Here is a 24,863-nt window from a genome sequence, read left to right on the forward strand (position 1 = left end):
GGTACAAAGCTTCACACAGGTTACAGTACGAGCTCCTGCGCTGCTTCAGTCAGCTTCAGCGCAGGAGAGGCAACAGTTGAAATCATATAAATGACGATAAAAGACCACCACCAAGTGATAAGTTCAAACAAGCAACCACTTTGTTTTTTTACTTTAAAACAGTGCTGTACCCACATTAGAAAAACACTCTTTGTACAGCTATACATTTATCTGACCACTTTAATCCACGAGCTACCAGGGCATCTTTAATCAACACCAATAGATTACATTGTCCAGTCAATACAAAGAGAAGATCCATCGGGCATTTTCAAAAGTAAACAAAAACAAACGACAACGTGACAACAGAGAGGTCGTCGCCGATCACAGGAACTCCAGCACGAGTAGCTCAGCGGTAAAAAGACGGGTGCACACATCTGCAAGCTAGGGTTTTTAAAAACGAGACACGTGTGAGGAAACCACGTTCAACTTTAAAATACGTCTGTGAGAGCCCAGAGGAGGAGGAGGAGGAGGGGGGTGATGAAGAGGAGTCAGGATGGTCCGTTTCATGACGGAAACCTGCTTTTAATCGGCAGGCAACGTCCAAGTGATTTAGCATGCCATGCGTTTTAGTATGTCCAAAAACAGTGACGTTGGAGATACAGGGTCCAAGATTGAATTAGATCAGACTGAAGTACTCTTTTGTGCACCAGTCAATTCTACAATTACGATTTTAAATGTCCGATTCCTTGCTTCTTGTCTTAATATTGTCCTCGTTGATTTTGCAGAAGCAGCTGCTGTGATCTGACTGGTAAAGTATAATTCTGTAAGCAGTATGCACACAAGCTGGCATGATGTCCTGGTGCATCTGGTCACATTTTGCAGTAGGCACGCTTTTCCGTCTGCACCCATAATCCTTTATGCAGCAGGGACACAAGCAAAGCTCAAATGTGCAATATAACGAAGTAGTTTGTGCGTACTTCATAAGAGCAGCTGCAGTGTGTACTCAAGGTAACAGAGTATGGGATGTGCTTTTAGCATGGTATGCACAATTAGAGCGCCATTTTTCATTTTTAAATAATGCGTCAACATATTGAAAGTAGGGCTGCTCGATTGTGGCAAAAATCCTAATCTCGATTATTTGGGTCAATATTTGATATCACGATTATTAAAAACGATTATCCATTTACTTTGAAAACATCAATTTATTGGAGAAAGAAAATGTGAACAGTTTGTTTTTAGCAGTTGATTACCCTGAACTTTAAGTTTAATTCAACTGAAAAAAAAAAAAACCCGTTTTATTTCGATTACGTTGTTTTCGTAATCGTTGCAAGACGTAATCGAAATTGCGATTAAAATAATTGAGCAGCCCAAATCCAATCATCCACCTGATAACTTCATCGCTTGTGCTTTGCCTTCTCGTGATGTAGTGAATGTTGGTTGCACAATGTAATGGCTCTGGAATAAAGACTCATTTCATCAAAGATTTTGGGGCTTTATGTTCCTAAAAATGCTTATTATCTCAATGTCTTCCTCCCAAAAGATTGACCTGGACATGATGAGGATAGTTGACCTCGAACATGCAGCTTTTACACTGTTTATTGCAGTGATTTTGCTGTCATGTTTAACATGAATGGGCGGCTGTGGCTCAGTGGATAGTGTGCTGGACTTCGAATCAGCACGTTCGAGTCCCACTGCAGTCAGCTTGTCGTTGCGTCCACTTCACCCCAAATTGCTTGGATTGTCCACAGGACCGAATGTACGTGAGTCGCTTTGGATAAAAGCGTCTAACATGAAATGCAAACACGTCTGTTCTCTCTCCTGTGATGTGATGCGCCTGGTTGTTTCTCAAAGTGCATGAAACAAATCAGACTTTATGAAACAGAATTCATCCTGCTCCTGCTTTCCAACCCGTCTGCAATGAGCTCCATTGGTTTCACAAACACGCAGATTCAGAGCTGCTGCTGTTCCAATCAGTTCTGGATCTGCTTGAGCTGAAGCTGACTCCAGACGAGGTAAAACACACTCAACTCTCTGTGTCTCGTTACCGTCACCCTGAGCCATAAAGTGCTTCCAAACTGGCAGAAGATAAATTCATTTCAAATGTAATGCAAGCCCAATCATGACATGGGAATATAAATAAAGTAAACATGATCATTTAGCATGTAGCTCCAGCTCCACGGACTGATTCTCGATACATAACTGATAGATTTAATAAGATTTGTGATAAATACAGAAATATATCTCTCTAAACGTTGACAGATCAACAAGGAGCGAGCCTCGCTTGTCCTCGTCGGGAATGTGTTCAGCCTTTGAATCACAGATTGATGTCGTACACACACATTTTACACACACACACACACACACACACACACACACAACAGCGTACACGAGAACCACCGAAAAAACAAAAAAAAGGGAATAAAAACACTTTTTGTGCCGAGTGACTCATCGTTAAAAGTGTCTGTTGTGAGACTGTGCTCTAGATACACACACACACACACACACACACACACACACACTAGCAGAAAGCTGAGAGAGTAAACTGTGATTTTCTAAGATTGTCTCTTGCTTCTTTTTCAGACGTGATGTAATGAGAACGAGGGTTAGACACAGCTGAGGTCAGAGAGTGAGCACACACACATTTTCTCACACACACACACACACACACACACACACACACACACACATTACTGCGATGCTCAAATGTGCTCCTTTTTCAACCTTAAAAAACACTCACAGGACGATTTCCTTCACACTAAAATAAAAAACAAGACATCGAGTCTCGTTTTTTTGCCAGGTCCCATTTTGACGCGTGATCCCCGTTAGCGAGAAAGATCACGACTAACGACAACATTGAGTTCGGCTACAATGCTGCCCCGGGATACCACTTCCTTTTTTACCACATCTGTACGGGAGGAGATTGTTGGCGAAATTCCTTTTTTTAAAACGCTTCTCAGTAAGCACACCCTTACCGATTATCTCTTTAAATATTGCACCGTTTTCCTCTCGTTTCCGTTTAGACGATATATTCGTCTCCTTTTCGTTCCCTGCCAAGTGTCTGCGACCTCAAGTTTGCATACCTGGGCTCCTTTTTCCTTTGTGACTAATGAGAAATTGCCCATGATAGAAATATTTGTAATAAAATAACAGAAATAAAGTCGGGTGATGAGTCTGTTCCTCTCACGTCTAAACATCTGGAAACACTTGTCGAGGTATCGCTTTGACGGTTTGAATATGTAAAAATGTCGGACTATTTTCATCGACCTCTCTCGACTCTTTTCGTGTGAAGTCTGCACAATTTTCCGTAGCTGTTGAGGTCGACACATCGGTGGAGTTAGCAGCGAACCGTCTGCAAAACGCTCCGAGTGTGGAGAATGAACTCTACCTAGAAATCCTCGATTCAGACCACGGCTGTGTAAAAGTAGAAACGAGCTAATGACGCTAAATCACTGCTACTAATTTGTCCAAACTCCTGCTTTAAAACGAGCCGTCACAATCACGGCTGATTTGAAGTTTCTGCAGGGCTGTCGCTTCCTGAGACGAATGGAGGGCGTTTGAGAGTGTGAGAATGGGATGAATGGCTACAGATAAACAGGGCACTAAGGTCAGAGTGAGCCAGATGCATAAAGAAAGGGGGGTCTTTTGAGTCTCTGAGGGGGTCTGGGATCAGTTCTGCTGCAGGATCAGGTTCTCCAGCTCGTCGGCGGAGCGCAGCAGGAAGGCGGCGGAATCTCGGTACCCGGCGATCAGCTGACGCACCGCCGTGACCTCCGGGAGGCTGAGCTGAGCCGAGGCGCCCCCCCCACCGCCCCCCTGACCCTGGCTGCTGGAGGAGGAGGAGGAGGGGGGGGCCACGATGGACTTCATGCTGAGATCGGTGGGACCTGAAGAACACAGAGACAAACATTCAATCAATCGACAACGTTGTTAATCCACAGAGGTGGGAAGTGTTAGAACAGTCTCCCTGGTCCCCGGCTTGAGCTTCAGTCTCAGGCTCCACGTATCTCTGATCCTCTCAAGGGTGGAAGTAGTCAAAAAAAAAAAAGAGAATTAGTTAAAGATTTGACTTTTTCTCAAAATTCTGACTTTTTTCAAAAAAATCGCAAAAAATGACTTTTTCTCCAAAAAATGACTTTTTCTCCAAATTCGGACTTTTTCTCAAAAACACAAAACATTACTTTTTCTCAAAAATCAAAAATCTGACTTTTTCTGGATACTTCAAAATGTTAATACTCCCTCGTCATCGTCAAAAATATGACTTTTTCTCAAAAATCTCTTAATTCAGAATTTAATAATAATAATAATAATCCCTGGTCCCCGGCTTGAGCTTCAGTCTCAGGCTCCACGTATCTCTGATCCTCTCCAGGGTGGAAGTAGTCAAAACAAAAAAAGAGAATTCGTTAAAGATCTGACTTTTTCTCAAAATCTGACTTTTTCTCAAAAATCTGACTTATCTGAATTATTAGTGTTCTGATCTCCTCACCGTTGGTCTGCGTGTTCCCGGCGCTGGGCGGCACCCCCCCGTACCGCAGGTTGAAGTTCAGACCTCCGTTGGTCAACAGCTGCTCCTGGGCGAAGGCGGCGCTGGAGATGCTGAAGCCAGACGGAGTCAGGGAGGCGGGGTCTCTGGAGCTCGACTTCTCCCCGGAGGACGGTTCATCCTGAGGGGAGATAAAGGATCGGAGGTAAAGACGATGCACCCGAGCCCCTTCCTCTAAAGTCAGTGTTTCTCAAAGTGTGGCCCCTTGCGAGCGACCCCTCGCGGTCCGCGACTATCCACGCATGTAAATATATCTAATATGTATATATGTTCATTTTAATTCATTTCTTATTTCATAGTTATTTTATCATTTTGATCTTTGATTGTATTAATCTGTTTGAATCTGTGCCGTCCTGTTTTTCATTCTCACCCTGTTGCTGTTAAACTATCTTATCTTATAATCGTATCTTATATATTGGTAAAATGTAACATTTGAAATAAATACATAATAAATTAATTATAAATTGTTTAAAAATGACTCCGATAGGTGGCGATAATGAACTTGTGTTTAACGTTGAATTCATGTTAGACTTGAAACCATGGCATCGTATCTGTGAGTCTGTCGGCCGAACGGACGAGAGCTTGTAGAATCTGCAGTTGGAGTTGTGTCGTTGATTTGCCGTGTGAACGAGGCGATACAGAGAAAGTGAAGCTGTCGTTATCAGGCTGCACTTTGTTATAAACTGTTGGAGTGGCGAGCAGGCCTTTTGTTCTGGATACTTGTGGAGTTACCGTGACGATGAAATGAACAATTGTACACGTTTAGATTCTAAACTGAAAGTATTATTTAGAAACCAGATTGGAGGAGCCACATTTGAAGTATTTGTCTGTGTTTTGAGTCACTGCAGGTGGTGGGCGTGGCGTTGGATTGCTTTGACCTGCGCACTTTGTGACGGATGGGGGGGGGGGAGCTGGAGAAGGACCATTGTTGTTGACGCATAAAAGCATACACGCATATGGACTATTGAATGTTTTGGAAATAAAAGGTCAAACTGGTGGAAAGACCGAGTCCACAATGTCTTTCTCTTGTTTCGTCCCTCGCGGCACTTTGTTTGGAATATTACCGCAATACAAGTCATTAGTGGTTCTGAGCAGGAGCGGTGGCAGGCAGACGATATCACCCCTTGCTGTTAAATACCAACTATGTGCAATATATATATATATGCCGTTAATAACTGTGTAATACCCGGCTGCTAAATCCTCAGAGCTGGATGCGTATTTTGACAATTATGTAACTTTTTATTATATATATATTTTTGTTTTGTTATCATCTCATAACTTAGTACTTTTTAATGCATGTAACATTAAGCTGTCTGAACTCGTGCGTGTTATTTCTTGTCATTGTAAAAGTTATTTATTATTTGTTTACAACATGCCGAACATGATGCTGATGACGATGACCTAATCTTTTATTTTCAAAGGTCTGCTAGAGGGAGACAGAGAAGTTGTTTTAAGCTTCTTCTTCTTCTTCTTGCCCCTTTTGAACATGACAGAGATGTATTTGTTTGCATCTCTTTGTTCTAATTATTAATATAAGAAGAAAAACATATGTTTCTGACTTGTTCAATAAATTCACTAATAATGATGATAAGAAAAAAGAAAGAAAGGTTAGGTGGTCCATGTGTGTTTTTGTATTGGTTAAGTCAGGGCTGTCAAAAATACACAGTGGGCCAAAATAAAAATAAATGGCTACTAGTGGAGGGCCGGACTGGTTCAATGTTTATTGCAAACGTATTGAAATGAACTTATTGCACATATTAAACCTGGAACTAACAAAGCTTAAACTATTGCCTATAAAAACAACATTAAACATTAAATAATCAGATGCATTCATTTCTTATGGCTCGATCTGCAGAGTCATTTCTTATGAGTACATTTTCCCACAGGCCAACAACAGCTTCAACAAAACTATTCCCCTCAAAGAGAAACAAACATGCCCTGTTGTCGTGAGAGAGAAAGTGCAGAAGGACACATCCATTGAACTCAGTGTGCTGCTCTGTGATGCTAGCTCAGATACTTGGCATCTCATCTTGGGTGCAAGGTCATCAATGTTTGGGCTCCGGCTCTGAGCGGAGGAGACCCTCAGGATGGAGTGAAGGTGCAATATACCGGCGGGCCAGATCGAATAGGAATTAGAAATTATCCTGCGGGCCGAAATTAAATCCACCACGGGCCTGATTTGGCCCCCGGGCCTCGAGTTTGACACACGTGGGTTAAGTGATCCTTTGTATGAATATACACTCTACAGCAGTGCTTCTCAAACTTTCTTCAGTCCTCTTTGAAACATGTTCTCACCCCCTGACCGACCCCGAACATTTCTTATGAAAAAAGCCTATACAAATAATTCCAATATAGTGATGTTCCCTCAGTGCGTGACGTATTACCTCCTTCACAACAAACTAAGGATATTTTCATTTTCCGCATGAACAAAAGAACATGACATTTTTTTAAAACTGATTTTTCAAAGGAGTTTTTCAACTGAAGTAATATCTGTTTAACAAACCAATGAACAAAATGATATATTATGCAAAACTATAAAATACAATACACAAATTGGACATGGTGGTTCTAGGAATATTTTATATAAAATTGTGTTTTCTATTTAACTTATTGTACTAAGATTATTTTTGTAATCATGCATGGTATTTTTTTAATTAACTTTTCTTTTCTTTTTTTCTTTTTTAAATCTCACATACCCCCTGCAGTACCCCAACGTACCCCTAGGGGTCCGCGTACCCCCATTTGAGAACCACTGCTCTAGACCCCTGCTGGGTGAAACCGTAGACACTCACCGCGGGGTAAGAGTCCAGACGCATCCTCTTGGCAGCGTTTCTGGTTTCGTTATCGCAGGCGGTGGCGAGGATGTTCTCCGCCGTCGCCGAGGTGAGGTGGGGGGGGGGTCGGTCGGATCTGGAACAGAGAGAGAGTTTAAAGACGTGAAACACGGGATCTATTGAGATGTATGAAGCGCTGGAAGTATTCATTCATCACCAGGACTACAAAAGAGCCCCTGGCACTAATTATATTTTATTTGTATTTACTTGCACATCTCAAAACATTCTCTTGCACTATGTTATCTGTTGTATGTGTTCAACGTCTTATATATATATATATCCATGTTGCCGTGCTGGAGGAGCCTGGGACTCATTGCCATATCTACACTGAAGACAATAAAGCCTTGAAACTTGAATATATTTTCATTTAAGCCCCTGTCACACTGTCCCGAAATTGACACCCGATGGACACACAATAAAGGAAATGTTCAAATTCGGCTGTGATCGTAGCAACATCGGGCCGTTCGTGAGGGCATCGAAGCCATCGTGTGTCCGCCGGTGGAGTTTCTCAGGCTCCGGCAGCGACTTCGCGAGCGGCAACTTCGTAAGGCACTCGTGAGGGCATCTTGTCAAGTCGTGTCATCTTCGTGTTATCATCGGTGCATTCGCCCTCACTCTGATCGGGGCGAATGCCCGATGGCACCGAGGATAACACGATGCCCTCACGATGGCCTTACGAAGGGCAACATTTACACACAAATTCAACACGAAAATGAACCTTCTCAAGGTCCTTCGGCATGCCAAAGATTTTGCCACCGCTCACGAAGTTGCTGCTGGAGCCTGAGAAACTCCACCAGCGGTCATACGATGGCTTAAGATGCCCTCACGAACGGCCCGATGTTGCTACGATCACAGCCGAATTTGAACGTTTCCTTTATCGTGTGTCCATCGGGTTGTTTTATTGCACAACAAAATCATGTAAACATATTATGTAAATAACCCAATTTGTGTTCTGTGAAACTAAAAAGGATATAATATATTATTTTGAAGGACAGTTGACAGGAAGTTGTTGTTGCTATGGACACAACAACATGACGGAGAAAACGTAATATCTTCTACATATAAAGACGGAGAAAGTAAAGAACAAAGTCTGAAGATATCAGTACAGTATCATAGTACTTCAACATAATTGTTTGTGTTACTTTCGTTGCAGTTGAATGTCTTAAATGTAATGTAAATGTTGCCTTCGTGTGTGGTTCGGGGCCATCTTCGTGCGAAATTCACAATTCCATATTCGTGTGTCCATCGGGTGTACATTTCGGGACAGTGTGACAGGGCCTTAAAGGACGACAACTCCATAAAACAGTTTTGTTTTGTTGGTGCACGGACATTTGTGTATAAACTGCAAAAACCCAATCACTCATTGAGCAATAAGACCTTCTAGTGAAAACCCAACACTCAAAACACTGACATACATTCGTTACACGGTCTGGAAGCTACCAAAGACGCGCTAACATTAAAGAGGACATCGTTATGAAATGGTAAAGATGGCGTGGCCTGAATGTATTTCTATTTGATGTATCCAACATTAGACAATAACACAGCTCCAAGTTAACGCTCGTGTTGCATTGGGACGCACTTACAGTCTGCACTAAAACAGGACATGGAAACAGAACGTGATTTGAGACTCAGCACTGGTCTCCAACTGTATAGAAGAAATACATTGAATTGGAAGTACTCAAGTAAAGAAGAAGTACCTCATAATTATACTTAAGTACTTGAGTAAAGGCACTTACATTCTACCTACAATTTGTTTTGGTATTTGTACAGAAAGTATTTTATTTGGGGGCGCCTTTCCATAGGCACAGTTTATACTGGGGACGCTGGGGGACATGTCTCCAGCACTTTGCATTTGGATAATCTATTCCAACTGTTCTGAAAATAGCATAAACAAATAATTGTACACTTTGAAAATTGCATTATTTGCAAAAGAGAACATGTAGAATCTGGAAGACTGTTGTCACTTTCTGGGAGTATTTCTGGTAACACAAGTTTGGACCTGGGACACGTTTGATTTTAGTAATAATTGAATAGAGAATAGCTTTGCAGCAGCGCAGCATAGTTACTGGGCTAGTTGTACAAACAGTATTGTAAGCATGTGTATGGAGTATTGTTTTCGGGGCGGATTAATGCAGTAGTGGTTTTAAATCTGAGAAAAGTGTCCCCACGTCTTCTAACGCAGTGTTTGTGGTATTAATCAGAGATGGCAAAAGTACACACATCCTGTACTCAAGTAGAAAGTACAGATACTCGTGTTCAACATGTGAGAAGTAGAAAGTACAGGTATTTGTGTTCAACATGAGAGAAGTAGAAAGTACAGGTATTTGGGTTCAACATGTAAGAAGTAGAAAGTATAAGTATTTGAGTTCAACATGTGAGAAGTAGAAAGTACAGGTATTTGAGTTCAACATGTGAGAAGTAGAAAGTACAGGTATTTGAGTTCAACATGTGAGAAGTAGAAAGTACAGGTATTTGTGTTCAACATGTAAGAAGTAGAAAGTATAAGTATTTGTGTTCATCATGAGAGAAGTAGAAAGTACAGGTATTTGAGTTCAACATGTAAGAAGTAAAAAGTACAGGTATTTGAGTTCAACATGTAAGAAGTAGAAAGTATAAGTATTTGTGTTCAAAATGTAAGAAGTAAAAAGTCGTGGTGGAGTAAAGTACTGATACCAGAAAAATGTACTTAAGTACAGTAACAAAGTATTTGTACTCCACTACTTCCCCCCTCTGACTGTGTGTGGTGTTAATAGAGTAGTATTGGGGGTCCTCTGTACCTCGAAGCCGCTCTTCTTCAGGCGCCGGCAGGACTTGAGGTAGGTGCGGATGCGTTTGCGGGATCGCCCCTCGAACTCGGGGAACTGCCGGCCGCACGACTCCAGGATGGCCTGGATCTTCTCCTTGGGCTGTTTGGAGATGGGCACCATGCGGTCCAGGTTCTCATCCACAAACAGACGCACAAACATCTGAAGAGGGGGGAGAGACGAGAGGGGGGAGGGAGGGAGAGAGGAGCAGAATCAGCAAACCACCGTGCATGATTTGTTATTAAAATAATATCATACATTTTTTATATTTTTGTTAAAGTTCCATCTGTTATGCCATTGGTGCACATCCCTGGATAACTCTTGGTGAACTTGAGGGAATGTACTGACACACATTTAGTCAAATGAACCACTATATTTGTGTTTTGGATGTTTTCCCCCACTATCTGCGCCCCTGGGAGGAGGGGGTGTGGAGCAGAAACATGGAGAGAGGGGGAACAAAAGAGAGGGATGGGGGAGGTAGAGAGGATGAAGAGGAGGGGGAGGATCATCGCTCAGATTCAGGACCTCTCTGTTGTTCAGGATGCTTCCCTGCAACTCTCCCGTCATCAGACTGGGACATAAACACAGGATGGAATATAGAAATACTCAGTGAGCATCTGCCTACGTTTAGCTCAGATAAGAGAGTGTTTTTATATTTTCTAAGACGTACATAATAAGCACACTTCTAGTTCAGCAGTTGATATTTAATTATTTCTTTGTACATGTTCTGGTTCAGGATATAAATCTTCCACGCAGACCCGGCGGTAGGCATACGTCTCTGGGCGGGCATTTGATTTACCAGGGCGGGCCCACCCCGAAACTTAGCCTACATATCCCGGGAAATCTGAATTGTCAACGGGGGGGCGTAATTGTTGTTACGGAAACAGAGGGGTTTTAGGTCATAGATGTTAGGTTGCCATAAGGCTGTTGACGGTCTTATTATAGGCTACATCCATTGGTTGGTTTTGTGGCACATTTGTAACGCTGTGCCAACTTGGGCAAGCACGCAGGGTGGAGGGAGGTTGAGCGATGGAGAGAAAGGGAGAGAGAGAGAGAGATTGAGCGAGGCAGATAGCGTGTACAGCGGTCTGCTCGCGCACAGAGCAGGAGTTTGAGAGAGAGCCGGCTTGAGAGTCAATTTCTCTTCAAAATATAATTGCCAGCCTCCCTTGTCCCTGGCTGGCTTGCTAGCTCGTTGGTAACGTAACTGATGTCTTCTATTGTGCTGCATCTGGCGCTGAGTTGCCATATTCCTTTCATGACCCACTTCCTGGTATCCATTGTTGCAGATACACATAAATGATAATAGCCAAGCTAACCTAAGAGTAAACTGACGGGCTGCTGTGCCGCATCTCACTCAAAAACCCACACGACTCAACCCAGCGAAAAAGCAGTCTCGCGCGTTCATTCAGAATTTCATAGCAAAATAAAAAAATGATATTAAACTAATCTTTCAACATAGTTTAAAACAAAAATAAATATTAGGACAAAGCCCTACAAATAACAACAATAAACATAATAATACAACAATTAAAATGTTGTATTCAGCCCTGATTAAAACTGCGGGCCCAAATCCTGGATGGGCGGGCACGGCCCCATGGGGCCCGCCCATGAAGCCGGGTCTGCTTCCACGCCAGACTCTCTAACACATGTGTGTCAAACTCAAGGCCCGGGGGCCAAATCAGGCCCTTGGTGGATTTAATTTCGGCCCGCAGGATAATTTCTAATTACTATTAGATCTGGCCCGCCGGTATATTGCACCTTCCCTCCATCCTGAGGGTCTCCTCCGCTCAGAGCCGGACCCCAAACATTGATGACCTTGCACCCGAGATGAGATGCCAAGTGTCTGAGCTAGCATCACAGAGCAGCAACCTGAGTTCAATGGATGCTTCCTTCTGCACTTTCTCTCTCGACAGCAGGGCATGTTTGGTTTTCTCTTGAGGGGAATAGTTTTTTTGAAGCTGTTGTTGGCCTGTGGAAAAATGTAATCAGAACAGATAACTAGCCATTACCAGCTCTCTTTGTCTGGAGGGGAAAACTATACTATAATATTAGCTTGATTCCTGCTGTTGTAGTTGCATAAATACGAGGAGACTGTAATTAATCAAGTCGGAGCAAATCAAATCACTAGATCATCCAAATGTGTGTTGATCCATGATGGGCATTGGACACCAGAGCAACCCAGAGCCTTCAAAATGTAAAATAATAAATAAATACGAGATGCAACGCGATGCACTCGGTTGAATACTTAACGGAACATTTATGTAGTTATTTGTAACGTTTTTGCAGGGTTTCAAAGGCTTAATATTGATAAGAAAAGGTTAATGTTGGACATGAGCTGAATGCAAACTTACATTAACAATGTGCAGTTCTTTTAAATAAAGAAATAATCTTTAAAATATACAACACATTGTTAGGGTCAAATAAATAGTGAACCAAAATGAGATGGAGAAAAAGAAAACGTGATTATTAAGTAATATCTTGATGAGAAAAACCTCCCGAATCTTCAGGAATAAATTCACAAAACTACGAAAGAAAACGTTACTAATCTTTGACTTTTTAAAGCGATACATTTGGGAGAATAAAACAATGCATTCTGAGTTTAAAGTAATAAATAAACATGAAAAACATGAATATTCTCTGAGATTCAATACAGGAATACATTCACAAAACGAAAGAGAACTTAATTGTCTTTGCCTTTTTTGTAATCACAGTCGTTCTTAGTGACTGATATTTTGTATATATTGATTGTTGTGCTTTTATTTAGGTCTTAATGTGTGCACATGTATGTCTGTTGATTGTGTATATATAGATATATACATATTTTAATACAAATTTGTTATATATATTTGTATTTTTGTATTCGGGATTGTGGGAAACGGTATTTCGATCTCTCTGTCTGTACACACAAACTGAAAGATTGACAATAAAGTTGACTTTGACTTTGATCAGCTCTCAGCAAATTAAAAAAGTATAATGTAATACGGCCCATAAATTAAACTTGTGCTTGTCTTATATTTCACTTCTTAAATATATATGTCAAAATATATTAAACAGTAGTATTCATGTGTTAATAAAACCACCTTTCAAATAAATGCAGTCAATTAAAGTTGGAAACATTTTCTAACATATCTAAGTTAGTTGATAAGAAAAAAGCCCAATGACTTATTTACATAACAAGCTTGAAATACAGCCTTCCTATTTCTCCTCATTGTGATCAATCTGAGGCTTCTGCTTTAAGGGATGAGCTGCCAACACTCACAAGCATCATTTACCTACATTTGATTGATTTTGCTAACTTATAAATGGGTGAAGCCTGCGAGCGTTCAGGCAGTCAACTCGAGCACCAACGATACATTAACACATGACGCGTCTCTCTTTCAACCAACCAAACACAGTCTCCTAAACATGCCGCTCTATTTAAGCTGCCAGGTCTGCTGCCTCTGCCTCGCTAATGCTGCTGCTCGGTCACATTGCTGATGCGTTCACGTGCTGCTGCTCGCCTGCCCCACCTAGACGCCAAACTCAAACTATATGCTGCTTTTAATAAACATATAAAGACACACGTGAGTGGTCTGACTGAACTGAACTTATGAGACGATATACCTCTACCACAGCACTGAGACTGTTCTTGTAAAGGTCTTCAATGACATCCACTTAAACACAGACAGTGGCAGAACTTCAGTGTTAGTATTATTAGATCTCAGTGCTGCGTTTGACACTGTTGACCACAGTATATTACTAGACCGACTGGAAAACTGGGTGGGACTTTCGGAAACAGTTCTCAATTGGTTTGAATCCTACTTAAAGGACAGAAACAACTTTGTTTCTATAGGTAAATACACATCCGAGTTGACAAATATGACATGTGGGGTTCCTCAAGGCTCCATCTTGGGGCCTCTTCTCTTTAACGTCTACATGCTACCACTGGCTCAGATAATGAAGAACAACAAAATAAGTTACCATAGCTATGCGGATGACACACACATTTACATAACAATTTCACCAGGAGACTATGCTCCAATTCAAACACTGAGTAAGTGCATTGAACAAATCAATGACCGGATGTGTCAGAACTTTCTCCAATTAAACAAAGATAAAACTGAGGTAATGGTTTTTGGAGCCAAGGCAGAACGTATAAAAGTTAGAGCTGAGCTTCAGTCTGCAACCCTGACTCAGGGTTTCCGTTAGCCGGTAATTACCGTTTTTTTAGCTGGTAAAATTCATTCAAAACCGGTAAATTCAAAACCTGCCGGTCAAAATGTCCGGTAATAATTATGATCATTATCGGCCAATATTCACTCTTAATAGTTTGATCGGTGCTCTCTATAAAGGCCGATCAGGAGAGCTGGATCTGATCGATATGGACATAAACGCGAGTGAAGTATAACCGGACGAGAGAGAGATCAGATCAGCTGCTGAGTCTGACCGAGACACGCAGCTCTGCATGAGCACCTGAAGCCCCGCCCTCTGTTTAGTGAGCTGGAAACTGACGGGCTGCCAGGAGAGAGAGGGAGAGGGGATCCGTTTCTCCCGTGTTATTATTCAAAGTAAATGTAAACTTTTGAATAATGTACTTCATCTATAGTAGTTTGTTTGAATGTAGTAACATTTATATTTGTTGTTGTTTGTGGAATCATTTATTGAAAAATGAATCTGAATTTTTCGATCTGTTGCGATTATAACTGAAGCAATATAAAAATGACTCCCATTAATTGAGTTTAAACATCAGCATATCCGGTCATAGTCCGGTGATTACCTGCTAACGGAAACTTTGCTACACAATTATTATTATTATTAATATTATTGAAACATGTCTAGTTTGTCCGGTAAAATAAATTCTGTCCGGATATTTGACCGGCGAGAAAAAATCCTGACTTTGACTTACGTTGAAGGCCTTCAGTCTCTCGGGGTCGCTCCCCTCGGCGTCGTTGATCTTGTCGCTGTCGTCGTGTTCGTCGTGATCGTCGTCGTCTTCGTCGATCATCATCGCCCTACCGGAGGTCAGATCCTCGGCGCTCATACTCACAGAGTCATAACTTCCTGAGCTGTAAGGCGGGGACTAGAGAGAGAAAACAGACACGAGAGGAATCAGAGCTGCACAATATGAGGAACATACACGATAACGTTACTCCCAATGCTAAAGATATGTGATCAATGATCAGATATCAAAGGAGATTCAAGTCCACTCAGCAAGGATGTGATGAAGTTGACCATTTGCACTCTTTGGTTGCAAGAATAATAATGTATTTAGCTCTCAGGGTTGCATACATATGAGTATCAGTACACAAAAAAGTAGAATTAAAAGCCAAAACACATTAAGAATTGCATTTTTGTAAATGAATCCACATTCAAATTAACTAATGAAACACATTTAGTAAAACGAATAACTACAATTGTGTTTGGGGTGTTTTCTTTCCACACGCCACATGTTATAAAAGCCAAAACATATCCCAAAAGTGACCAGTGCAGGATTCTGCCTGGAGTGTCTCGACTTAAATGCAAGACTTTATTTGAAATGGATTATTTGTACATGTTGTAGTGGTTCTTTCTAGTGTAGTACTCGAGACCACTTTTAAAGGCAGTGTTTGTGTGTGTGTGTGCGTGCGTGCGTGCGTGCGTGCGTGCGTGTGTGTTAAAGGATTTTCCTTCATCCTGTGTGTGTTTGTCTACAAAGATGGTTCCTGGTTGGTTTGTTTTTTGTTTGTTGTTTTTTGGTCTCGACCTCTTAAAAGTCTTGGTCTTGTCTTGGTCTCGACCTCTTAATGTCTCGGTCTTGTCTTGGTCTTGTCTTGGTCTCGAACTCTTAAAGTCTTGGTCTCGTCTTGGTCTTGTCCTCTTAATGTCTCGGTCTTGTCTTGGTCTTGTCCTCTTAATGTCTCGGTCTTGTCTTGGTCTTGTCTTGGTCTTGTCCTCTTAATGTCTCGGTCTTGTCTTGGTCTTGTCTTGGTCTTGGTCTTGTCCTCTTAAAGTCTCGGTCTTGTCTTGGTCTTGTCTTGGTCTTGTCTTGGTCTTGTCCTCTTAATGTCTCGGTCTTGTCTTGGTCTTGCCTTGGTCTCGAACTCTTAAAGTCTTGGTCTCGTCTTGGTCTTGTCCTCTTAATGTCTCGGTCTTGTCTTGGTCTTGTCCTCTTAATGTCTCGGTCTTGTCTTGGTCTTGTCCTCTTAAAGTCTCGGTCTTGTCTTGGTCTCGACCTCTTAAAGTCTCGGTCTTGTCTTGGTCTCGACCTCTTAAAGTCTCGGTCTCGTCTTGGTCTTGTCTTGGTCTTGTCCTCTTAATGTCTCGGTCTTGTCTTGGTCTTGTCTTGGTCTTGTCCTCTTAATGTCTCGGTCTTGTCTTGGTCTTGTCCTCTTAATGTCTCGGTCTTGTCTTGGTCTTGTCTTGGTCTCGACCTCTTAAAGTCTTGGTCTCGTCTTGGTCTTGTCTTGGTCTTGTCCTCTTAAAGTCTTGGTCTTGTCTTGGTCTTGTCTTGTTCTCGACCTCTTAAAGTCTCGGTCTTGTCTTGACTTGGTCTTATCTTGGTCTCGACCTCTTAAAGTCTCGGTCTTGTCTTGGTCTTGTCTTGGTCTTGTCCTCTTAATGTCTCGGTCTTGTCTTGGTCTTGTCTTGGTCTTGTCTTGGTCTTGTCCTCTTAAAGTCTCGGTCTTGTCTTGGTCTTGTCTTGGTCTTGTCCTCTTAATGTCTCGGTCTTGTCTTGGTCTTGCCTTGGTCTCGAACTCTTAAAGTCTTGGTCTCGTCTTGGTCTTGTCCTCTTAATGTCTCGGTCTTGTCTTGGTCTTGTCCTCTTAATGTCTCGGTCTTGTCTTGGTCTTGTCTTGGTCTTGTCCTCTTAATGTCTCGGTCTTGTCTTGGTCTCGACCTCTTAAAGTCTCGGTCTTGTCTTGGTCTTGTCCTCTTAATGTCTCGGTCTTGTCTTGGTCTTGTCTTGGTCTTGTCCTCTTAATGTCTCGGTCTTGTCTCGGTCTTGTCTTGGTCTCGACCTCTTAAAGTCTCGGTCTCGTCTTGATCTTGTCTTGGTCTTGTCCTCTTAATGTCTCGGTCTTGTCTTGGTCTTGTCTTGGTCTTGTCCTCTTAATGTCTCGGTCTTGTCTTGGTCTTGTCTTGGTCTCGACCTCTTAAAGTCTTGGTCTCGTCTTGGTCTTGTCTTGGTCTTGTCCTCTTAAAGTCTTGGTCTCGTCTTGGTCTTGTCTTGGTCTTGTCTTGGTCTCAACCTCTTAAAGTCTCGGTCTTGTCTTGGTCTTGTCTTGGTCTTGTCTTGTTCTCGACCTCTTAAAGTCTCGGTCTTGTCTTGGTCTTGTCTTGGTCTCAACCTCTTAAAGTCTCGGTCTTGTCTTGGTCTTGTCTTGGTCTCGACCTCTTAATGTCTCGGTCTTGTCTTGGTCTTGTCTTGGTCTCGACCTCTTAAAGTCTTGGTCTTGTCTTGGTCTTGCTACTCTCCGGTCTTGGTAATGTCTTGGTCTCGGATAAGGTGGTCTCGACTACAACACTAGTTCTTTCACTAACCCTAACCTTAACTCTATCTACAAAGTCAATTATTGGCACTTATGGATCTCTCCATTGCATCTTCCCTAAAGAAATACAACATACATTGTTGTCTAAACTTGCTATTTATTTGCAATCTGAAGACCAACCTACATTAACCTTCAGAGAGTGAGACCTGGATATCATGCATAATCAAACGTAGCATCAACACAATGTGAGAAATCCTTAGAATTGACCAGATCATGTAAAAAGCACATCACAATAACAACAACTCCTCACCTTGTTGTTGTTGTTGTACTCTGTTTTGACGGGGAAATTCCTGTTGTTTGTTGGCGACCCTCCTGCCGGGAGCAGTCTGTCGCTCAGGTTGACCGGCTGCTGGTCCTCAGAGGAGGAGGAGGGCGAGGAGGTGCTGAAGTCCAGAGGGGCATTCAGCCCGTTCTCCGTCACCCTCCCCTCCATTGGGGGGGGGGGCAGACCCTCGGGGGGGGGCAGCCCGGGGGCACTGCCGCTCTCAGAGGACTCATCGTCTGACGGGGGGGAAGAGGATTCAAGATTCAAGGCTTTATTGTCATTTAAACATAGCGACAGTGGAGTTATAATAATAATACTCTTTATTTGTATTGCACCTTTCATACAATAAGTGCAGTTCAAGGTGCATCACATAGACATTTCACAGAAAATGTATATCACAGCATACAGTTACCAGTACAAGACATAAACACAAACTAAAAATAGCATAGAGTAGACATATAAAAAATACATTTAGATTAAAGGTACAACGATGAAATTGTGCAATAAAAGGAGGATAGTGCAAATTCAACACACAATCAGGTGACGGGTTTAAAATGCATCGCAATGCATTGAGAAAGTGCAGCTGAGAGCAGGAGTTTGCTTCCTAAAAGGCCTAATTTATCAATCAATCAATCAATGTTTATTATATAGCCCAATATCACACATTTTACATTTGTCTCAGTGGTCTTCACAGTGTGTACAGAATATCAGTATGACAATATGACACCCTCTGTCCTTAGACCCTCTGTCCTTAGACCCTCTGTCCTTACACCCTCTGTCCTTAGACCCTCACATCGTACAAGGAAAAACTTCCGGAGAAAACCCACAGTTTAAAGGGAACATGGGAGAAACCTCAGGGAGAGCAACAGAGGAGGGATCCCTCTCCCAGGACGGACAGACGTGCAATAGATGCCGTGTGTAAATTGAAAAGATAATACATTTGCAACATAGGTAAATAAATTATACAATGTGTTTTTCTTTAAATGTTATGTCAATGAAAATCTTAGGTCACCAGGCTCCTCCTCCAACACAATACAACAGATAAAATAGGCCTCGTGCAAGTATTTGACAGCGTTAATGTGGGTGTGTTTACTGCAAAAAGCATCATATTTTCTGCAGGGGGGAGGGGGCTTTCTGCCTCGTGTATTGGGGGTCAACTGTCAAAATCAGTAGAGCGATGCAGTGGTGTGAAGTATTATTGTAGACCCGCCCGGAAGAGTAGCATCACAACTGCTAACTGGACAAAAACCCACTGGGATTCTTCCATGGGTTTTTGGGTTATGATGGCACCGAGTGAGATGTTGACATCCACCTGGATCCATCTTCTTCTATAGACACATTTGGTCTACCTATGTTGTAAATGTATTATCTTTTTAATTTACACACGACATCTCTTGCCACCGTCCTGAGAGGGATCCTCCTCTGTTTCTCTCCCCGTGGTTATAACATTTCTCACATTAACTGGGGGGTTTCTTTGGGGGTGCTTCCTTGTCCAATGTGAGGGTCTAAGGACAGAGGATGTCATATTCATATTCTGTACAAACTGTATAACAAGCCCCCTGAGCTAAATGTAAAATGTGTGATATTGGGCTATATAAATACACTTTGATTGATTGATTGATTTTGGATTATTGTAGATAATAATTCTGTAGCGAACACACATACTTACAGATTTTTGTTCAGCAGCATAATCTCCACATATTAACAACACTCATGATTTGTGAAGTAACTGACCACAGCACGGAACAAATGTTAAAATCTCTTCAGCTTGTTTTAATCACAGACCGTATTTCACTATCTCCAAGACTTTCCAGCATATTTTTTAGCTTAGTTTTAAGGTTTTGTTATTGTTTGTTCCCTCCGTTAGTAAAGGGGAGATTCTGATCTCCTCTGACATATTTATTGGATTGTATGCCGTCTTAAATGCGTGCAAAATACACTATATTTGATATATATAACACAGCTTGACGGAGGGACTGTCGGGGGAGGGGAACGTTCATTTCCTGCTTTTTAACCCAGTTTATATCCATGTGCTGAATCCTGCATATTCCCACCATATACTGTATCTGTTCCCCACCTTTAAACATCCCCCAGAAACATATATTCTCCATATCTGTTTCTTTTCTATCCTAATCGTTGAAGGCCTTTGTCCCACTTCTGTAAACCCCGACACAGAGGGGGGCACAATGGATTTGGGCTGTGTTGATTCCCCCCCCCCCCACCTCCATGTAAGAGTGGATTTATTCTGGATTAGTCAACTAAGAACAGGGCAAGCTGTTCCTGTGTGACACTGATCTGCACCCTTCTCTCAAACTACAGTGGTACAGGAATGAGTCCTAAAACCCCAGAAATATGTTAGCATTTTAGCACTTTGGGTTCCATCATCTGGAAGTCAATGGTTTTCTGAATGTGTTTTTTGTTGGACTGAAATAAGGTTTGAGGTTAACCGAAGTTGAAGAGATTTTAACATGTTGTTCAACGACATGAAATACGTCAGTAAATACCCCACTGTTGAATTTAAAAACGTTTCTGACAAGTGTCTAAATGAGATGACTAAACGGCATCACGCCCAACATTAGCCGCCTTTAGCTTAGTGGTGGTGACGTGAAATCATGTGACGTGCTGTAGTTCCTTTATAGCCCAACATTAGCCGCCTTTAGCTTAGCGGTGGTGACGTGAAATCATGTGACCGTGCTGTAGTTCCTTTATAGCCCACCATTAGCCTACTTTAGCTTAGCTGTGGTGACGTGAAATCATGTGGCGTGCTGTAGTTCCTTTATAGCCCAACATTAGCCGCCTTTAGCTTAGCGGTGGTGACGTGAAGTCATGTGACCGTGCTGTAGTTCCTTTATAGTCCAACATTAGCCGCCTTTAGCTTAGCGGTGGAGACGTGAAATCATGTGGCGTGCTGTAGTTCCTTTATAGCCCAACATTAGCCGCCTTTAGCTTAGCGGTGGTGACGTGAAATCATGTGACCGTGCTGTAGTTCCTTTATAGCCCAACATTAGCCGCCTTTAGCTTAGCGGTGGTGACGTGAAGTCATGTGACCTGACTTCCAATTGAAAAATCCTGTTGGCTTTTTGTCAAGGGGAACCTTGCAATGCTTACTTCCGGGTAGGCCTACAAAAATATGTCATCACGACCCCCTCTATTTAGATGTAAATAAAACAGTTTGTCTTACCGTCCTCTTCTTTAACGGCGGACGTTTGGTTGCTGACTCTCTCTCCGTTAGTCGGGCTTGGTTCAGGCACTGCCGGCGGTTCAGAGGTGATCCATGTGGACTCAACGCCGTTCATCATGTCCTCGCTGCTCACAGAACTGTCATCCTGACGGGAGGAGAAGGGAGAAACTGTGAGAGGATGTGCAGGAAGAGGGAGGTCTCTTCACGCTTTCACATCAAACAACAGAGTTTTTCTTTTATCCCGTAGAGATAAAATGAAGAAGGAACATTGTGTATCTTTGCATCTCATGGTCACACTGTTTTTCAAAGTTCTAGCAAATAGTTTAAAACCCTATTATGTTCATTTGTATACATTTAACTGGCACCAAGTTTATACAACTGTGTCGGACTAATCACTGGGGTCCCTCAGGGCTCCATCCTGGGTCCCCTCCTCTTTTCTCCATACACCAAATAATTCACTCATGACTTTTACGATCACAGCTAACCCAGATAACCCTCAACAAAAACTGGCTCCAACACATTGTACGTGATAGGCTAAGGGGGCGGGACATCTCTAAGCTAGCCAGCTAACCAAACAGAGCAGACTGGGCTCTGGTTTCAGACAGACGGTTGAAAGAGGTGCTGCAGCACAGACAGTATGAGAAAAATAAAGAGCTTTTTGAACATTAAAGCATGGAGACATGTAGAGACACTACAAACTGATATACACCTGAACATCAGCAGGAGAGGACTCTTTAAAGTAGAGACACTACAAACTGATATACACCTGAACATCAGCAGGAGAGGACTCTTTAAAGTAGAGACACTACATACTGATATACACCTGAACATCAGCAGGAGAGGACTCTTTAAAGTAGAGACACTACATACTGATATACACCTGAACATCAGCAGGAGAGGACTCTTTAAAGTAGAGACACTACTGATATACACCTGAACATCAGCAGGAGAGGACTCTTTAAAGTAGAGACACTACATACTGATATACACCTGCACATAAGCAGGAGAGGACTCTTTAAAGTAGTTGTAGAGACACTACATACTGATATACACCTGAACATCAGCAGGAGAGGACTCTTTAAAGTAGAGACACTACATACTGATATACACCTGAACATCAGCAGGAGAGGACTCTTTAAAGTAGAGACACTACATACTGATATACGCCTGAACATCAGCAGGAGAGGACTCTTTAAAGTAGAGACACTACATACTGATATACACCTTAACATCAGCAGGAGAGGACTCTTTAAAGTAGAGCCACTACATACTGATATACACCTGAACATCAGCAGGAGAGGACTCTTTAAAATAGAGACACTACATACTGATATACACCTGAACATGAGCAGGAGAGGACTCTTTAAAGTAGAGCCACTACATACTGATATACACCTGAACATCAGCAGGAGAGGACTCTTTAAAGTAGAGACATACATACTGATAGACACCTGAACATCAGCAGGAGAGGACTCTTTAAAGTAGAGACACTACATACTGATATACACCTGAACATCAGCAGGAGAGGACTCTTTAAAGTAGAGACTCTACATACTGATATACAGCTTAACATCAGCAGGAGAGGACTCTTTAAAGTGGAGACACTACATGCTGATATACACCTGAACATCAGCAGGAGAGGACTCTTTAAAGTAGAGACACTACATACTGATATACACCTGAACATCAGCAGGAGATGACTCTTTAAAGTAGAGACACTACATACTGATATACACCTGAACATCAGCAGGAGAGGACTCTTTAAAGTAGAGACACTACATACTGATATACACCTGAACATCAGCAGGATAGGACTCTTTAAAGTAGAGACACTACATACTGATATACACCTGAACATCAGCAGGAGAGACTCTTTAAAGTAGAGACACTACATACTGACATACACCTGAACATCAGCAGGAGAGGACTCTTTAAAGTAGAGACACTACATACTGATATACACCTGAACATCAGCAGGAGAGGACTCTTTAAAGTAGAGACACTACATACTGATATACACCTGAACATCAGCAGGATAGGACTCTTTCAAGTAGAGACACTACATACTGATATACACCTGAACATCAGCAGGAGAGGACTCTTTAAAGTAGAGACATACATACTAATATACACCTGAACATCAGCAGGAGAGGACTCTTTAAAGTAGAGACACTACATACTGATATACACCTGAACATCAGCAGGAGAGGACTCTTTAAAGTAGAGCCACTACATACTGATATACACCTGAACATCAGCAGGAGAGGACTCTTTAAAATAGAGACACTACATACTGATATACACCTGAACATGAGCAGGAGAGGACTCTTTAAAGTAGACACACTACATACTGATATACACCTGAACATCAGCAGGAGAGGACTCTTTAAAGTAGAGACACTACATACTGATATACACCTGAACATCAGCAGGAGAAGACTCTTTAAAGTAGAGACACTACATACTGATACACCTGAACATCAGCAGGAGAGGACTCTTTAAAGTAGAGACACTGCATACTGATATACACCTGAACATCAGCAGGAGGGGACTCTTTAAAGTAGAGACACTGCATACTGATATACACCTGAACATGAGCAGGAGAGGACTCTTTAAAGTAGAGCCACTACATACTGATATACACCTGAACATCAGCAGGAGAGGACTCTTTAAAATAGAGACACTACATACTGATATACACCTGAACATGAGCAGGAGAGGACTCTTTAAAGTAGACACACTACATACTGATATACACCTGAACATCAGCAGGAGAGGACTCTTTAAAGTAGAGACACTACATACTGATATACACCTGAACCATCAGCAGGAGAGGACTCTTTAAAGTAGAGACACTACATCCTGATATACACCTGAACATCAGCAGGAGAAGACTCTTTAAAGTAGAGACACTACATACTGATACACCTGAACATCAGCAGGAGAGGACTCTTTAAAGTAGAGACACTGGATACTGATATACACCTGAACATCAGCAGGAGGGGACTCTTTAAAGTAGAGACACTGCAATACTGATATACACCTGAACATGAGCAGGAGAGGACTCTTTAAAGTAGAGACACTACATACTGATATACACCTGAACATGAGCAGGAGAGGACTCTTTAAAGTAGACACACTACATACTGATATACACCTGAACATCAGCAGGAGAGGACTCTTTAAAGTAGAGAACACTACATACTGATATACACCTGAACATCAGCAGGAGAGGACTCTTTAAAGTAGAGACACTACATACTGATATACACCTGAACATCAGCAGGAGAAGACTCTTTAAAGTAGAGACACTACATACTGATACACCTGAACATCAGCAGGAGAGGACTCTTTAAAGTAGAGACACTGCATACTGATATACACCTGAACATCAGCAGGAGGGGACTCTTTAAAGTAGAGACACTGCATACTGATATACACCTGAACATGAGCAGGAGAGGACTCTTTAAAGTAGAGACACTACATACTGATATACACCTGAACATCAGCAGGAGAGGACTCTTTAAAGTAGAGACACTACATACTGATATATACCTGAACACCAGCAGGAAAGGACTCTTTAAAGTAGAGACACTACATACTGATATACACCTGAACATCAGCAGGAGAGGACTCTTTAAAGTAGAGACACTACATACTGATATACACCTGAACATCAGCAGGATAGGACTCTTTAAAGTAGAGACACTACATACTGATATACACCTGAACATCAGCAGGAGAGGACT

The 24,863-nt window shown here is 42.1% G+C and overlaps 1 protein-coding gene across 1 annotated transcript in view; it reads right to left on the reverse strand.

Annotated features, from left to right (window-relative positions):
* nol4la (nucleolar protein 4-like a) overlaps positions 1–24,863 on the reverse strand; it is a 61,016-nt gene continuing 36,153 nt past the window's right edge. Inside the window, exons 5-11 of the mRNA XM_034086456.2 lie at positions 21,115–21,259; positions 17,919–18,169; positions 15,046–15,219; positions 10,115–10,319; positions 7,312–7,418; positions 4,463–4,640; positions 1–3,863 (exon numbers count right to left, since the gene is read on the reverse strand). Of these exons, the coding sequence (XP_033942347.1) occupies positions 3,646–3,863; positions 4,463–4,640; positions 7,312–7,418; positions 10,115–10,319; positions 15,046–15,219; positions 17,919–18,169; positions 21,115–21,259 (1,278 nt within the window). The 3' untranslated portion in view covers positions 1–3,645. The remainder of the gene's footprint in view (positions 3,864–4,462; positions 4,641–7,311; positions 7,419–10,114; positions 10,320–15,045; positions 15,220–17,918; positions 18,170–21,114; positions 21,260–24,863) is intronic.

This window comes from Pseudochaenichthys georgianus, chromosome 7 (genome assembly GCF_902827115.2).
Source record: "Pseudochaenichthys georgianus chromosome 7, fPseGeo1.2, whole genome shotgun sequence".
Taxonomy (NCBI): Eukaryota; Metazoa; Chordata; class Actinopteri; order Perciformes; family Channichthyidae; genus Pseudochaenichthys; species Pseudochaenichthys georgianus.